This window comes from Sciurus carolinensis, chromosome 6 (genome assembly GCF_902686445.1).
Source record: "Sciurus carolinensis chromosome 6, mSciCar1.2, whole genome shotgun sequence".
In the NCBI taxonomy this organism is placed as follows: Eukaryota; Metazoa; Chordata; class Mammalia; order Rodentia; family Sciuridae; genus Sciurus; species Sciurus carolinensis.
Window position 1 is genome coordinate 96237912 of NC_062218.1, and position 19128 is coordinate 96257039.

Sequence of the window (19128 nt, forward strand, 5' to 3'; positions counted from 1 at the left end):
GACAAATTATATTTTTCTAGTATTCTAGTATTTTCATTCAGGTTTTCAATTTTATTTTGCTTAGTGTTAAACTAAATGGGCTTTTACAACTTCAGGTTTTCTATCTTTGTGTTGTGTTGGTATTCCTATTTCATTACCACCTAAGTGCTGACAAGTATATTTTTGTTTTTGTTTTTGTTTTTTACTAAAATAAAATAATAAAAGCAGTTCTAGTTTATATATATTAAAAAAAGTTTTCCCAAACTTCTTAAACTAGTAATAATTGGGTCCCTCCACATTTAATTCTAATTGGGTGTCTTTTGCCTGACACTTTTCTGCCTCCTTGCTTGCTTGCTTTTATTTATTTTTTTTTTGGGGGGGGGGGTGCTGGGGTTCGAACCCAGGGCCTTGTGCTTACAAGGCAAGCACTCTACCGACTAAGCTATCTCCCCAGCCCCGCTTGCTTGCTTTTAATTTAGTACCATTCAATAAATATTTTCTGTTTGTTTGTTTGTTTTTGGTGCCAGGAATTGAACCCATGGGTTCTTAACCACTGAGCCACATCCCCAGCCCATTTTTATATTTTATTTAGAGACAGGGTCATGAGGAAGCACTACTGAGCCTGGCTTTGAACTTACCATCCTCCTGCCTCAGACTCCAAGCTGCTGACATGTACAGGTGTGTGCCACCATGCCCATCTTTTTATATATTGTGGTACTAGATTGAACCCAGGAGCACCCTACCACTACTGAACTACATCCCCAGCCCTTTTAATTTTTTTTTTTTTTTTGAAACAGCGTGTTGGTAAATTGTGGAGGCTGTCCTTCAACTTGTTATCCTTCAGCCTCAGCCTCCTGAGTTGTTGGGTTTATAGGCATGTGCCACCATTTGGATCAAAATGTTGTCAAGTGATAAGTAACTAAGATATATTTGTCATGAATTCTTATAACTGCATAAAAGGCATTTTAAAGTAAACTTATAATTTCACAAATTTTTGTATGAAGCAATTTTGGGTTAGGGTGAGATAGCTGCTGCATCCTTGAAGGGATTATAACGTAAGATATTCCCCCATGAAGTATCTTATTTTTTCTGTAAAATTAGATGAAACATCCTGCCTTCTGGAACAGAAAGGACTTTAATGACTGGGATTCTGGAAATGATCAAAGATTTAATTGTCCATCTCAAGGGCTGAATTTTTTTTTTCTCTAATAAAGAGTGCTTTTAGTAGTTTCTGCTTAGCTTGCCTTTTTGCTCTTATTGTGATTGCATAAAGTTATGACCTCTCTCAGTCTACCTGTGTACTTGCTTTTTTCCTCCTATTGCTACTTTTTCTTGTATTTCATTTTATTATTTCTGTGTAAAATTGTAATGTTGTTTGAAATGAAGAATGTTAAGACTTAACGTTATTAAAGTTGTGTGGGATCGTCTCCTCTGTCATACAGTTTTTAATGTGCTGTGTGTTTCCAGATCTACTTATTAATAGTATAATGTAAAAACAGAAAAATGAACACACCTGTGAATTTCTTCTTCATTCTGAGACATCTCCTCTGTCTTCAAGAAGCTGAATTACTTCTTTATCTCTTGTTGCTCAGTAGAGCAAGGGAGTTTTGTTTTGTTTTTGTTTTTGTTTTCATTTTTTACTATAGATCAATATTAGGTCTTATTAAGTGTATTTTCATAATATAACATATTAACTTAGCATTTTTATTTTTCATCCTACCATTTATTGCTTGATCCTAAGTGTCCCTATAAATTATGTTAAAGCAGGTGGTAAATATCTATTTACAAATTGCAAAGTGAATTTAAATTAAAGGGCAAAGGTTAAACTGACCAAGCCTGAAATTGAGACCCAAGTCTTCAGATACAAGTCCGGTGCTCATTTTTTTTTTTAACCATAAAGACTTTTTGCAGGTGATTCCCACCCTCCAGTTCTCCCCTTCTTCCTCATGTACCAATAGGCTGTACCAGGCTTATCAGTGACTCTGATCATTGTAGAACTGACTAGATCCAGGTCTTTTGACTTGTTAGGGTTTCCCAGTTGTAGAACTCCAATATTGTTGTGACTAACCAGTGCCATCACCTGCCTGCCTTATTCCAAATAATAAAATTTTTTTTCAGAATCATTTTTATATCAAGATCTTTAAATATTGCTTAAGTACAAACCATGTGGAACTGTTTATCAGATAATTAAGATAGGCAGAAGTTTATTCTAAAATGAGTTTGACATTAAACTCTTTGGGAGGGGCAGGGTGGTACTGTGGATTAAATCCATGGACTACAGCCTCAGTCCCTTCCTCGGTTTTTTAAGACAGGGTCTCACTAATTGCCCAGGCGATCCTCAATCTTGGAATCCTCCTGCCTTAGCCTCCTTAGTAGCTGGAATTACATGCACATGCACATGCACCAAGCTGGGTGATATTAAACTTTTTCAAAAGAAGCTGGGTCTCCTAAATCTTACTTGGTTAATCCTAACATAACTCTTAGCATTCTGTAATTCTTCACATCAAGGACCTCTATTACCTGGCTGTCTTTTCTAGCTTCCTAGTCTCCCTCTTCTTTTACAGTCATGTAATTAACAGTCAGACTCTGCTTCACTTCTCTTTGGCAGTCTTTATTCCTAAAGTCATCCATTTTCTCTTTGTCTTTTAGCCTCAATTTGAGTACATATGCCATAGGATAGCCTATTATGTCCATTCTTTTGAGTAAATTTAATAGAAATTTATATTAGAAATTCTTATGTATCATCTTCCTATCAAAAACTTTTAAAGTTTCAATCTAATACTCTTTTATGACCATTTTGTAAGTAACTGTTTAATGAGAGCTTAGAACTTCAGAACTACTTCATCATGAGTGATGTTCATGTCTTTTATTAAATGAAAGTGATAAAATGGAATATATGATCTCATTAATTCATTCTGACTCTAAAAATCTATAACAGAATCCAAAAATTAGCACCACTAATATAAATAAATCTCATATCAGTGATTACATTCAAACATTACTAAAGTTCTTTCTTCTATTTTAATCCCATTTTTCTTCAATTAAGACCCAGTGTTTGTTTCATCCTCTCAGGAAGATGCTGCTTGAACTACATTGTTTTGAGATCAAACTAGCACATTAACACAATTCTTCTTATAACATGTCTCAAGAGTTTTATTTCTTTTATCCCTTTCTTTAAAAACAAGCAGCCACTATATTTTTTAGTAGTGAATTTCAAAATCCTTTTTAACCTTATAGGTCCAAGGGTAGCCAAGGATGGCTGCAGCTTCATATGATCAGTTGTTAAAGCAAGTTGAGGCACTGAAGATGGAGAACTCAAATCTTCGACAAGAGCTAGAAGATAATTCCAATCATCTTACAAAACTGGAAACTGAGGCATCTAATATGAAGGTATCAAGACTGTGACTTTTAATTTTAGTTTATCCATTTTTATTCAGTATTCCCTCTTATAAACTTGGTGGTAGGTAAAATACTTACTTAAGAATGTATTTTAAGGTAAGCAATAATATGTAAACTCTTATAAAAGCTAACACTTATGCTTTTAAATAAGATATATAGAATTCTTCCAATGAATCATATAAAGAAAAGAGACTAGTTGTTTCTTAGTTATTTTTAAACTTAAAAATAAGAGACCAACTTTATCATCATTACAGTGAAGCAAGGTTTTCTGTGTAGTTCATAAAAAACTAGCCTTACAATTTTAGAATTTATCTCAAATATGGAATATACCTTCTCTACGTCCTTAGATCTTGTCAACTCTTACGTGCTGCAGTGATAGATGATCAGGATGCCATAGTGAAAGAGCTATCAACTGAAAGTCAGTACCTGTTCCTATTCCTGACTTTGCCACAAACTGAGCAATAGATATGGCCTCTGGTTGCCCTTGAGGACTTAAATTGTCTTATTTGAAAAGTTCAGGCATCATACAAGCCTAGGTGATTTCCATGGCACCTTCAAGCCTTGAAAAACTGTGAGAACCTCCACAAAATGTTAATATAAAGTATGCAGTCTGTAGTGAGGAAAACATTTTAATTTTAAAATAATCAAGGTTAAAACTTGTTTTAATTTCCAGTTGGTCTGGTAGATTCTCTTGTTACTGAATTTAGTAACTTTATAGAATTGGAGATTATCAACAATCTTTAAAACATTTTTTTAATTCTTTAAAAAGCATTTTTTATTTAAAATTTCAAATTTTTAATTAAAAAAAAGTCTTCCTGCTTTGTATTGTTTCTGCTGCTTGACTATTTTAACATCTGAATTCCTGACTATTCTTTCTGTGTGCTCGCTACTTTTACTCCTTAGTCATTTCTTAGTCTGTCCAGTACTTTTCCTGTGAATTTCAAAGTCTCCTGTTATATAGGCTTTTGTGTATCACTGAACTAACTATTCTTGCTCCTCTTTTACCTTTTATATTCAGTATCATAACACTTCAACCTTTTGCTCTTACATACTGTTCTTCCTGTCTACTTATCTTTCTGTTGATTTTTCTTCTAATTGCCTATTTTTCTGGTAAAACTCCCCAATAATGACAGATCTCTAAAATATCTACTTCATATCCTTTTATAAATGGATAGACTATAAACAAACATTTTTTTCTTACCACAAACTATGTGTCAGTCACTTTTAAAACACCTGTCAGTTACGTAATAGGTTAAAAGAATTATTTGGTATCTTAACCGTGATCAACACAATGCAAAGTTTAAAGACACAGAATTAAAACCTTCTTTCATCTACCTCAGTGTGGTATATTGTGTAGATAACTCCTAACAGACCTAGATGGATGGTAAATAATCCGTTTATGTTTTTAACTACTTGAGCAAATTCAGAATTCACTTTTGGCCCCAGATTAAATATCCAGTACCACCAAAAAGAAAAAGGAGGGGTGGAGGGAAACATTTTAGCCTACCTCTAGATCTATCTCTGTGCTAAAGTGGAAAGTCTCAGAGAGTAACAAGTCACACTCTTAAATTTCTAGAGTTGAATATTATGTTGACCAATTATCCATGTGGAATATTGGCATTTCAACAATATCTAAATGCAACCGTGAATTGATTCACATGCCTCATCTCGTGCCTCTGCAGACATTTCTTGCAAATCTGTCCGTGTTTCATTAGGATTGAGCATCTGGTATCATAACAGTTACCACCTTACAATGAAATGATTTATGCGATAAATATGACCTACTTGTTTGTCTTTGAATATTGACATGTACTGGGGATTAAACCCAGGACTGTGCTAGGCAAGTGCTTTACCACTGAGCCACATCCCAGCCTATAAAAAAAAACTTTTGTAACTGGTACTTCCTAGTTGGGTTAAAGTTAGTAAAACACAATGGTTATTCCCCCTTGTAATACATTATATAACATTTAATCATGTTTCCTGATCATTAACCTATTTACCTCAAAGCAAGACAGAGTATGTCTCTTCTAAGCAGATGACTTAAACTGTCTAAAATTTATGCGGTAGTGCCATCTAGTGGCAAAAGGGGTTATTGCCTTGCTGTTGATTACACATTTATACAAACTATAAATATTTTCATTGTGTGTGTGTGTGTGTGTGTGTGTGGCATCCAGGGGAATATGTGTACAATTATTAGGGAAATGAGAGCACTGACTATATATGTGAAGATATTAAGGAAATGTTTATTTTTTAGGCATAATGTTGGCATCATGATTGTGCTAGGAAAGGTCCCCGTTTAAATATACATGGAAATACTTAGAGATAACTCAAATATGATGTAAGTCTGGGGTGGAGAGAGAAAAATGGAAGAAGTTTGGTATAGGTATAGATGAAACAAGATTGACCATGAATTAATGATTATTGAAATGGGATGTGAAGTTACATTGGGGTTTGTTGTAATATTCTACATATTTATGAATGTACTTGAAATTTTCTGTAATAGAAATATAATAAATCTACACATATTGCATGGGATTTCAATGACCTGGAATCAGATACATGCAAAATTTTAATTAAATGTTTTAAAACAAAAAATTTTGCACTATGTTCTTCTTTTGAGTTGAGATCTTGTTATGTTGCCCAGATTGGGTTTTAGTGATCCTCCTGCCTCAGCTTCCCTAAAAACTGAGGTTATAGGCATGAACCACTGCATCCTGTGTACATCAGGGCTAGAACTCAACTTGATTGATTTTAAAATGTTTAAGCATAGCAACAAGGTAATTATGGTCATGTAGAGATGTGATGCATTTTAAACTGAGAGATGGCATAGTATTGGAAGAATTGTCTAATTGTCTATAAGCAAATTATTATTATTATTTTAGGGGAGGTTCAGGAGCACTCAACTACTGAGCCACATTCCCAGCCCTATTTTGTATTTTATTTCGAGACAGGGTCTCACTGAATTACTTAGCACCTCAATTTTGCTGAGACTTGACTTTGAACTCCTAATCCTCCTCTCTCAGCCTCCCAAGATGCTGGGATTACAGATGTGTGCCATTGCACCCGGCTTCTGTAAACATTTATTGATGAAGTATTTACATCTTTGCTGTGTTTTGACAAAACAAAATATTTAGAAATTGCTCTGAAAGTGTAAAGCAATATACATATGAAGTGTCTTTTCAGAGATTAAAAATAAAAGTTCAGATTGCATTTCATAATTTATTTTGAAGATTTAGTTACCAAGTATCTTATAGAAAAGTACCTGTAACCATGATATACTGGAAAACAGAAATGGATCAAGTAACAACTTCCCTGAAATAATACAGTTGCTCATTGATAAGTGGTATTACTAATGAGACCACAGCATATTTTGTTTTCTGTTTCTAAAAGCTTAAAATATTTTTAAAATATGATTATATAATCTTATTAACTAATTTTTTTAAATTTTTTTAGTTGTAGATGGACAATACCTTTATTTTATTTATTTTTATGTGGGGCTGAGGATCAAACCCAGTGCCTCACATATGCTAGGCAAGCACTCTACCACTGAGCCATAATCTCAGCCCCTTATTAACAATTTTTAAACCAAGCTTTCAGAATGTATAAATACAAATAACTATACCCTTCTTCAAAGTTACATGTATTTTTTTTTAAAGTGTTTATTTTACTCATTTCTGATTTTTTCACAGTGGATCACTTTGATAAAAAATGTATCAATTTAGTTACCCCAACATTATATGATGTTACTCTATTTTAATTTTTCTGGGTCTCTTTACATACATAGCATTTTAAAAACTACCATCTCTCAAATCTTTTTCAAACATTATATTCAGAATTGCTGTACAGTTGCCACATTTTCTTTTTTTTTTTTTTTCTAATCCATATATTTACTTTTTATTGAATTTGTTAATGTTATGGAGTTCTTGCATTGCCAAACCATGCTTCATGTTTTCTTTTAAAAATTCTTGGCAACTGAGGACCTCTTTGAGATTGTATGCAGTATGCAGCGTCAGACAGTCAATCTTACTAGAAAAGAGTGGATGAAATATAAAAACCATGCGTGAACCCCTTCAAGATGAACTGAGATTATTGGTGATTTTCTTCTCTGAACATGTTGGTTCTGGCTATAGAGTGATGTTCATCATTGGCATAAGCAGACAGACTCCACTAGGAGAAAAAAAATAAAAACTGTTGGAGATCTTGACAAACATGAGGGTAGATATGCAGTATTGGCACTTAGAGGAGCTGCAAACACGTGGCTGATTCTTACTGAGGGACAGTGGCTGAGTCTGCTTGTAATGAAGGAGGCTGGGGATGTACTAGGAAGGCAGAATGCTAGGAGGCAAAGTTTAGCTAAAAGAAAAGACATTACTTTCACACAACAGGTCTCCACAAGATGTTCGACAGATTTTGGACTTTATTATTGAAATTATTCAAGGATTTGTAACATAAGTATTGTCTTGGGGGGGTAATGGACAAAATGGTTGAAAGATGGAAAACTTGTTGTTGTTGTTGTTGTTGTTGTTGTTGTTGTTGTTGTTTTGGGAGGGATAACCAGGGATTGAACCTAGGAGTACTTTCCGTTGAACTACATCTCCATCCTTTCTTTCTTTTTTTTTTTCTTTTTTAAGATTTAGAGACAGGGTCTCACTGAGTTGCTTAGGGCCTCACTGAATTGCTGAGGCTGACTTTGAACTCAGGATCTTCCTGCCTTAGCCTCCCAAGCTGCTGGAATTTCAAGCATGTCCCACCCCACCCAGCCAGATGGAACTTTGATAGAGAACTGTAATAATCAAGTAGATTTCTATTAGCTTATTAAGTGGGCTTGACTGCAGATTGAACACAGAATTAGTGAACTAAGGAGAAGACAGAATTAGTGAACTTGAAGAAAGATCAATAGAAAATACCCAAACTGAAGCACAGAGAAAAAAAATAGAAACAAAAATGGTGGGACTGGAGTTGGAGCTCAGTGATGAAGCACTTGCGTAGCATGTGTGAGGCAGAGGGTTCAATTCTCAGCACCACATATAAATAAATTAATTAAATAAAGGTCCATTAACAACTAAAAAAAAAAGTTAAACATTTTTTAAAAATGGTAATGTGAGAATTATGAGACACAAGCAAATGGACAAATTACAGTTTGAGGCTTCAAATATATATAAGTCTCAGAATTTAAAACCAAAGGTAATTGAAGTTTCATGGAAGAAAAAAATGGAACAAAAGCAAAATTTGAAGAGGTGGTTGCTGAGATTTAGTTTTTTCATATTGAATATAAGAAAAATATTAGCAACACATTTCTTAATGAGGTGACATACTTTTTCAGTTATTACCAGTTGATAAAATATTATATATTATCAGAATCATTTCTCTTCTAGTTTTAATTTTGAGAAGCAAGAAGTACTAAAAATCCTAATTTGAACAAATAAGAATACAGACTTTTTTTAAGTGCAGAGCCACTCATTTTAAGCTACAGAGAATTAATTTAAATCGATATAAGGTTATTAAGACAATATGGTAGGGCTGGGGAGATAGCTCAGCTGGTAGAGTGCTTGCCTTGCAAGCACAAGGCCCTGAGTTCGATCCCCAGTACTGCAAAAAAAAAAAAAAAAAAAAAAAGACAATATGGTAATTATACTGGACTAAAAGACTAACAGTAATAGAGTTCAGAAAAATACCTATACAGATGGTAACATGATTTATAACCAAGGCATCTCTTTAAATCAGTGAGGAAGGTGGTTTGGTTTTGTTTGGTTTTGTTTTTATTAAGTGGTGCAGAAGCAATTGAATATCTGTATGGGGAAAAGAAAAAAACAGCATACAACCCTATCTTATCCTGCACCAAAATCAGTCAAGATGGATTATAGACCTATGTGTTAAAGTTAAAACAGTGACTTCTAGAAGAGAATATAGAGATTAGGTTCATGTCTGTGAAGAAGGCAAAGATTTCTTAAATGGGATATCAAAGAACTGACCGACCATAAATGGGAAAAATGATAACTTAGATTTCATTAAAACTAAAAACTTCTGTTCATCTGTAGACTCTTGTTATGCTTCTAAAAGAAAACACAGAATATCTTTATAACCTTGGAATAAACAGAATTTCTTAGAATATGCAGCAGACTAAACGTAAAAGAAAAGGTTTAAAATTGGACTCCATCAAAATTAGAAATCTGTTTTCCAAAAGACTTTATAAGAAAACAAAGAGGGCTGGGGTTGTGGCTCGGTGGAAGAGCGCTTGCCTAGCATGTGTGAGTCACTGGGTTCAATACGCAGCACCACATATAAATAAATAAAATAAAGGTCCATTGACAACTAAAAAATATTAAAAAAAAAAAAAAAAAAACAGAGTGGGGGCTAGGGTTGTGGCTCACAAGTAGACCACTCTCTGAGCACGTGTGAGGCACTGTGTCCAATCCTCAGTACTACATAAAAATAAATAAAAAATAATAGCAGATGGTGTAAAAAAAAATTAGAAAAGAAAACAAAGAGGCAGGGCTATGGATGTAGCTTAATAGTAGACTACTTGCCTAGTGAGTAGAAGGCCCTGGGTTCTATTCCCAGCATTATCAAAAGGAAAGAAAGGAAGAAAATGAAAAGGAAAACTGTAGGAGAAAATACTTGCTACACATTTATCAAATATTTGCTATACATGATAGAAGAAGTTGGTTCAGAATATATTAAGAATTCTGATACATAGTAACCAAAGAAAAAAAGAAACCCAATTTTTAAAATATAGCCCCAAACTTGAAAAGACAATTCAGAAAGGATGATAAATAACCAATAAGCACATGAAAATTGGTTCAACATCATCTGTCATCAGGGAAATAAAAAGATCGTTTCACTTGTACTCAGATGACTTAAGACTTGAAAGACCAATAACTCCAAATGTGGAGCACTTGAATGCTGAGACATTGCCAGCAGTGATGCAAAACACCACTTCAACAGATTCTTTTATAGTTAAACCCTATGACTCAACATTTGAACTCCCAGAAATGTCCACTAAATGATACATGCAATAACATTTATAATATCCTCCAAAATGGTATGTCACATTAAGAGGAAAAAAGAATGAATAAATTGAAGGGTATTCATATAGCAGCATTAAAAAATGAGTCAGTGAATGTTTTCTCTGATAAGTGGATGCTGATCCATAATGGGGGACGACGGGGTTAGAGAAGAATGGAGGAACCTTGGTTTGGACGGAGGGGAGTGAGGGCAGGGGAGGGGATGTGGGGGTGGGAAGCATGGTGAAATGGGATGGACATTATTACCCTATGTACACATGTGATTATACAACCAGTGTGACACTGCACCATGTACAGCCAGAGGAATGAGAAGTTGTGCTCCATTTGTGTACACTATGTCAAAATGCATTCTACTATCATGTATAACTAATTAGAACAAATTTTTTAAAAATTAAAAGAAAAAAAATAATGAGCCAATGCAGTGGTATATGCTTGTGATCCCAGGGCCTTGGGAAGCTGAGGCAGGAGGATGGAAAGTTCAAAGCCAGCCTCAGAAACTTAATGAGGCCCTAAGCAACTCGATGAGACCCTGTCTGTAAATAAAATATAATAAAAGGGCTGGGGATGTGGCTCAGTGGTAAATCCCTGGTAGCAAAAAAAAAAAAAAAAAAAAAAAAAAAAGAATTGATATATGCAATAGTATGGATGTATCTCACAGGTAACTATGTTAAGCAAAAAAAAACAAGAGGCACAAAAGACCATACACTGTATGGTTCCATTTATATGAAGTTCAAGAGCATGCCAAACTCTTGAAATAATATTCTGAAGTCAAAATACTAGTTATTTCTGGGAAATGAAGACTGACTGGTAAGGCACTGAGGGAACCCACTGGAGTGCTGAAAATGTTCTGTCTTCATGTGGGTGGTGATTACAGATGTGAAAATTTTGGGGGTACTTAAAATGAGTCTACTCTATCTACATATGAAGTACTTCACAAAAAAAAAAAAAAGAAAAAGATTTTGAGGTTTATTTTCTTTATGGAATAGCCATAAACTGTTCACAGCAAACTATTAAGTAATGTCATACTGGAGGGTATCACCGTAAAGGCAAAGTACTGAATGTAAGTTTATGAGTCCAGCTTTTATTGGTAAGGTTCATATGAAACTCAAAGCACTTAACAAAAATAATTTGAGGTACACATCATTGGAGTAAGTAACTTTTCCAAGGTGGCTACTTTGAAACTCTTTAAAAAAGAGTTTTTACTTTAAATTTCAGTAATCTTATTTGCTTTTAATATCTTATCTTAATAGATTTTTAATGATACATACAGAAACTTTTTAAAAATAACTTTATTTACAAGTTGTGCATATTCACTGTTTTTAAAAATTAGGAAATATGTTCAAACAGAAGTATCACATCATCCTTTTTTTTTATGGACTTTTTTTTTCTTTTGCAGTACTTGGGATCAAACCCAGGGCCTTGCACATGCTAGGCAAGCACTCTACCACTGAATTTCACATGCACGGTATCAACTTGCCTCTTTCCTTTCCCCCCGCCCCCCCACCTTAATTCATAATCCTATCACCTGAAGCAGACATGACCTTTTTCTTTTTCTTTTCTTTTTTTTTTTTTTTTTTTTTTGGTGGTGGTGGTGGTGCTGGGGATTGAACTCAGGGCCTTGTGCACATGAGGCAAGCACTCCACCAACTGAGCTATGTCCCCAGCCCTATTTTTATACATTCTTTACAAACATACTTGATGATTCCTTTATTTTGCATGATACTTTTTTTCCTACATGATACATTATCGTAATCTTGTCATTAAAGAGTTTGTGTTTTTCACTGGAACGAGGCAGGGATGCCCTCTTTCACCACTTCTTTTCAATATCGTCCTTGAAACTCTAGCCAGAGCAATTAGACAGACCAAAGAAATTAAAGGGATACGAATAGGAAAAGAAGAACTCAAACTATCCCTATTTGCTGATGATATGATTATATACTTAGAGGAACCAGGAAATTCCACCAGAAAACTTTTAGTGAATTCAGTAAAGTAGCAGGATATAAGATCAATGCACATAAATCTAAGGCATTTTTATACATAAGTGATGAATCTTCAGAAAGAGAATTTAGGAAAACTACCCCATTCACAATAGCATCGAAAAAAATAAAATACTTGGAAATCAATCTCACAAAAGAGGTAAAAGACCTCTACAATGAAAGAAGTTAAAGAAAACCTCAGAAGATGGAAAGATCTCCCATGTTCTTGGATAGGAAGAATTAATATTGTCAAAATGACCATATTACCAAAAGTGCTATACAGATTCAATGCAATTCCAATTAAAATCCCAATGATGTACCTTACAGAAATAGAGCAAGCAATTATGAAATTCATCTGGAAGAATAAAAAACCCAGAATAGCTAAAGCAATCCTTGGCAGAAAGAGTGAAGCAGGGGGTATCGCAATACCAGATCTTCAACTCTACTACAAAGCAATAGTAACAAAAACGGCATGGTATTGGTACCAAAATAGAAAGGTGGATCAATGGTACAGAATAGAGGACACGGACACCCAAATAAATACAATTTTCTCATACTAGACAAAGGGGCCAAAAATATGCAATGGAGAAAAGATAGCCTCTTCAACAAATGGTGCTGGGAGAATTGGAAATCCATATGCAACAGAATGAAACTAAACCCATACCTCTCACCGTGCACGAAACTAAACTCAAAATGGATTAAGGACCTCGGAATCAGACCAGAGACCTTGCATCTTATAGAAGAAAAAGTAGGTCCAGAACTTCAACATGTCAGCTTAGGACCAGACTTCCTCAACAGGACTCCCATAGCACAAGAAATAAAAGCAAGAATCAATAACTGGGATAGATTCAAACTAAAAAGCTTTCTCTCAGCAAAGGAAACTATCAGCAATGCGAAGAAAGAGCCTACAGAGTGGGAGAAAATCTTTGCCAATCATACTTCAGATAGAGCACTAATCTCCAGAATCTATAAAGAACTCAAAAAACTCTACACCAAGAATGCAAATAATCCAATCGACAAATGGGCTAAGGAAATGAATAGACACTTCACAGAAGAAGATCTACAAGCAATCAACAAACACATGGAAAAATGTTCAACATCTCTAGTAATAAGAGAAATGCAAATCAAAACCACCCTAAGATTCCATCTCACCCCAATTAGAATGGCGATTATCAAGAATACAAGCAACAACAGATGTTGGAGAGGATGTGGTGAGAAAGGTACACTCATACATTGCTGGTGGGGCTGCAAATTAGTGCAGCCACTCTGGAAAGCAGTGTGGAGACTCCTTAGAAAACTTGGAATGGAACCACCATTTGACCCAGCTATCCCACTCCTTGGCCTATACCCAAAGGACTTAAAATCAGCATACTGCAGAGATACAGCCACATCAATGTTCATAGCTGCTCAGTTCACAATAGCCAGATTGTGGAACCAACCTAGATGTCCTTCAATTGATGAATGGATAAAGAAACTGTGGTATATATATATATATAATGGAATATTACTCAGCCATAAAGAACGATAAAATTATGGCATTTGCAGGCAAATGGATGAAATTGGAGAATATCATGCCAAGTGAGATAAGCCAATCTCAAAAAAACAAAGGACGAATGATATCGCTAATAAGTGGATGATGACACATAATGGGGGGTGGGAGGGGTTAGTGTTAGGGTTAGAGTTAGGGTTAGGGAGGGGAGCAAGAATGGAGGAGGGAAGGACTGTATAGAGGGAAAAGAGGGGTGGGAGGGGTGGGGGGAAGGGAAAAAATAACAGAATGAATCAAACATTACCCTATGTAAATTTATGATTACACAAATGGTATGCCTTTACGCCATGTACAAACAGAAACAACATGTATCCCATTTGTTTACAATAAAAAAAAAGAGTTTGTGTTTTTCACAATTGCATAATTTTCCATCATGTGGCTAATGCCATGGTTTATTTGATTCTTATTATTGTATTTTTGAATTTTTTAGATCTTCATACTTTTTCTAATATATAATGTTCAAGAATTGGAAAAACAGGGCTAGGGTTGTGGCTCAGCATTAGCACACTAACCTAGTACATGTGAGGCACTGGGTTTGATCCTTAGCACCACATATAAATAAAATAAAATAAAGGTATTGTGTCCATCTACAACTAAAAAGACTTTTTTTTAATTGGGAAAAAACAAGCAAAAAAAATTCACTTCTGTCTCAACCTTCGTAGAATAACACTGTCAGCGTCTTGATGTTCTTTTTTTATCATCGCCATTACCAGAGAACTTGTTCAAAATGTATATTCTCAGCCTCCATCCCAGATTATTGTATCAGCAGTCTATGTTTTAATAAGATCTTCAGGTGATTCTGATCCATGTTGTTAGTTGAGAACCACTAGGCTTTAGAGAAGAATCTTGTAAAGAGAGATCTGATCAGAATTGTGCTTTAAGGATTTATTCTGTCAGCTCTGCGTAAGGTTGGGTCATTTAGGAGATTATTTGAGTTGTTTAGATAAGGATCAATGCCAGAATAAGGACAGTAAGAATCAATTTGAACCAGGATAATAACAGTAAGAATTTGCTGTAAGAGAGATAATAGAGACATCAACAGAATTTGATAATTGGGGATGTGCAAGATAAGACACTAAGGATTTGAGCTGAAAGAAAAAACTAATGCCATTTAACCATACAAGGCAAAGAACAGGTTTTATTGGCACAAAATGACAATTCAGTTCTGGACAACTGCATGTGAGGTTTACATGGTTCAGATATAAAGCATCCATCAGTCAGTAGGGAATGTGAGTCTGAAGTTTGCAATTGAGGTTAGAATTAGAGATACATAACTGGAAACTACCCACACGAAGGTAGTTGAATTGTGAACCTGGGAAGTGTAGGGCTGGGGTTGTGGCTCAGTGGTAGAGTACTTGCCTAGCACGTGTGAGGCAATGGGTTCAATCCCCAGCACCACATAAAACTAAATAAAGAAAAAAAAAGTTTAAAAAAAAAAAAAAAGGGATAAGATTAAAGAATTTTGAAGAACTACAAGCAGTAGCTGTGGATGGAAGAACTGGATTGCTCAAAAATCACATGTAGCCTATAGAGGTAGTTCTCAAACTTTGTGGAAGAGATGATGTGACCTGAAGTTTATATCAGACATTTTAGGGATAGTCCACATTCATTGAGGGGAGATATCACTGTGTATATTTGTTTTGTTTCAGAAGTGATGCTCTCTGGATATGATATTTTTAATATGAATACCAATCACTTTCATGTTCCCACATCTACCTCCCCAAGCCTTTCAAACTACAGCATAATCTATTATTTGAAAGTCATATCCTAAGGTCTAATTATTGTTGTTATCATAAAAAGTTTGTATTTAATGGTTACATTGGCACAGTCAAGGTAAACCAGTGAAGTTGTCTTTCCTGGTTTCACTCATTTTTTGACATGTTTCCTTTTCCGTGCATTTATGGGTCACTTTTCATATAGGGGCACACTGCCCTTAGTTACAGTTATAAATATTCAAATAGGCCAAATAAAGGAATGCTCTGGGAGCTAGAATAAAATTCCTCAGTAAAGGGAAAGTATAAATATAAGTTACTGTTAAGGAACGTGCAGTGAAAACCGAAGTTCACAAATAATAAGGGCAGAAAAACTGATAGAAAATGAAAGTTTCATTCTTTGAGAAAAATTAAGAATAGTTTACCTAAGAAAGAAAGTAATGGCATCAAAAGTCAGGAGGCAGAGCATTAGTCATTTGAATATCTCCTAAATATAAATCAGTATTTTAGCAGAATGTACTTAAATGTGGCATATAAAAGCTTAAATTGTTAAACAACAGATTATAGTGTTAATTTGTGTGGTGTTTTTTGTGGTCATGTTGATACCAGTTTTAAGAGTCAGATTCTAAACTTTTTTTTTTTTTTTTTTTTTTTTTTACCAACTTCAAATAGGTCTTATTTGGTTTATCTGAAAAATGATGATTCGCCTTTTTTATTGTTTGAAAGTTAAGAGATAATGCCTTTTAATTGTACCATACAGTATCTTCCATGGGACTCCTCATAATCACCATTATCACAAATTTTCGCTTATTATTGTTCCTGGGATATAATATGTTACTGATAGTGAATAGGTAATATACATAAAGTGATCAAAGGTGACATTTTCCCCTTGGCATACCTAAATGCCATGAAACACATCGTGTCTTTGAGAAGTTTTTAGAATTTCATCATGTTAGGACTGGAGATGTGGTAGAGTGTTCGCCTAGTATGCACAAGGCCCTGGGTTCAAACCCCAACACCATAAGCCAGAACAATTTATCATGTTAATATTCTGTGTTCTTTTTTACAGGAAGTACTTAAACAACTACAAGGAAGTATTGAAGATGAAGCTATGGCTTCTTCTGGACAGATTGATTTATTAGAGCGTCTTAAAGGTAGATTTTTAAAAGGTGTTTTAAAGTAACTTTTTAAGTCCAAGTTGATAACACTTGGTATATAAATCCAAGTACACTTTCTTGACTTGGGTAGTGGTATCAGTTTTCTTGGTTTATTAGCCTTATCCCTTATAAGTACTATTTAAAGTACAAATATTTAAAAAGTCTGCTTCTTCTTGTTTTTTCTTTAAATATTTAACTTTTAAATAAACTGTTTAATATCTCTTCCTTGATAATTTTCAACCCTTTTTAAAGCTCATTGTTATTATGCCAATCACAAAATAGGACTTTAGTATACTATGTGCCACAGACTAATATGGTAAATATATCTGAAAAAGTATTGTCTTTCCCTGTTCCATCCAGGATAGTGCTTTGTCTTCTCACATACATAAGCTGATTATATGCCATTTTTAACAACTTTTTTTTTTTTTAAAAAATGCTTTTCTCATTTTGTTGCCTGAAAATTCCAGTGACGAAATAGGGAGAGGGCATAATCATTGAAACTAGTCAGAGAAATTACTTGTGGGTTTTGAAATACTATCTAAAGAGGATCGAAGGAGGGGCTGGGGTTGTAGCTCCTGAGGTAAAGTGCTTGCCTAGCACAGGTGAGGCCCTGGATTTGATCCTCAGCACCACATGAAAAAATAAATAAATAGATAAAATAAAGGTTAAATTCTTTAAAAAAAAGAATCTAAGGAAGGACATTTTGTCTAATTTTCTTTTCAGTTCTCCCTGTATTTCTCCCTGACGCAAGCTGACTTTGCAGGGAAAGTTGAACCATTCTGATTCTTTGTTTATTCAGCCATGTATTTTTGTAGCTAAAACATGAATGTAAGATTTTGCTCTTAACGTAATGTAAGAGCATTAGGAATATTTTACATGACATAAAGCAATTGTTACATAAAAACTTGTCCCTATTTTATTTAGAACTTACCTTAGATAGCAGCAATTTTCCTGGAGTAAAATTACGGTCAAAAATGTCCCTCCGTTCTTATGGAAGCCGGGAAGGATCTGTATCAAGTCGTTCGGGAGAGTGCAGTCCAGTTCCTATGGGGTCATTTCCAAGAAGAGGGTTTGTAAATGGAAGCAGAGAAAGTACTGGATATTTAGAAGAACTTGAAAAAGAGAGGTAACTTTCATTCATTATATAGTAAATATTGACTTATACACTCCAAGTTTATTATTGTTATTTTGTAATACAAAATACACATTATGGATTTATGATAGGTGATAACTCACATTTATAGAGCATTTATATTTTGTTCACAAATAATGTTTCTGAGTTGCACTTACATTAAGTCTGAAAATGTAAAGGCGGCAGTTTCTTGAGATTCTAAAGACTTCTGTTTTATCTGTTAAATACTTTCAGTGTTCTCTACATTGAGTAATACTCATGATCACAATATTTACAGCTGGTTAAAATATATAATTTATTTTTAATTGAATTTTTGGTTATCTTTTGAACTAAATTCAGTGACTGATAGATCCAAGGAATGATCACTCTTTCCATTATAGAAGGCCTATTACAACTGACCACAAATAAAACTTTTCTTAATTTATCAGTTTCCCCATCTAAAATACATTGTTTGTCATATGGAATGAGTACTGTTTTCTCACTGCTATCATATTGATTTTCTCTTCCTTCAGTTAAAATTATCTTACTATAGATATCAGAATATAGATCATTACCAAGAATTTTTTTTCAAGTGTTTTGTGACCTAAAATATTCTTTAATGCACAAATGGTACCTTATTATCTTTGTATTCCTAAAAGTTCTATTAGACATTCAAAATTGTAACATAATATATTACATGTTAGCTTTGTGACCTTAGTCAGGTCACTAAATTTTCTGGTCAAATTCTTACATAAAACAGGGAATAGTTCAATATTTTGATGTTGTGAATTGAGTATTCATACCATATATAGAAAACGCCCAGCATGTCTCACTGAGGCAAAAAAATCTTTCATTACTTTCTCTCTGGTTTTAGGTATGGCCATCTATATAATTAAGGATAATCATCTGAACCAGAAGTGGTGTTAAGCTTTGTTTCAGCTTTTAATTTTACATGGTGTTTTAGTCGGCTTTTTCGCTGTTGTGACTAAAAGGACCCAACTAGAACAACTATAGGGGAGGAAAGGTTTATCAGTGGGCTTACGATTTCAGAGGTCTGAGTCTATAGAAGACTAGCTCCATTCCTCAGGGCTCGAGATGAGGCAGAACATCATGACGGAAGATTATGGCAGAGGGAACCAGCTCACACGATGATCAGGAAGCAGAGAAAGAAGTCTCCAGTTGCCAGATACAAATATATACCCCAAAGCCACACCCCCAAT

At 34.5% G+C, this 19128-nt stretch overlaps 1 protein-coding gene across 12 annotated transcripts in view; it reads left to right on the forward strand.

Moving 5' to 3' along the window:
* Apc (APC regulator of WNT signaling pathway) overlaps positions 1–19128 on the forward strand; it is a 137779-nt gene that overhangs the window by 56453 nt on the left and 62198 nt on the right. For 6 of the 12 annotated variants that reach the window (XM_047555012.1, XM_047555016.1, XM_047555019.1 and 3 more), the window contains exons 2-4: positions 3217–3369; positions 16710–16794; positions 17722–17923. In XM_047555012.1, the coding sequence (XP_047410968.1) occupies positions 3235–3369; positions 16710–16794; positions 17722–17923 (422 nt within the window). In that variant the 5' untranslated portion in view covers positions 3217–3234. Of the gene's footprint in view, positions 1–3216; positions 3370–16709; positions 16795–17721; positions 17924–19128 lie in introns of those variants that run through there. The other 6 variants (XM_047555011.1, XM_047555015.1, XM_047555017.1 and 3 more) reach the window with 2 other exon arrangements.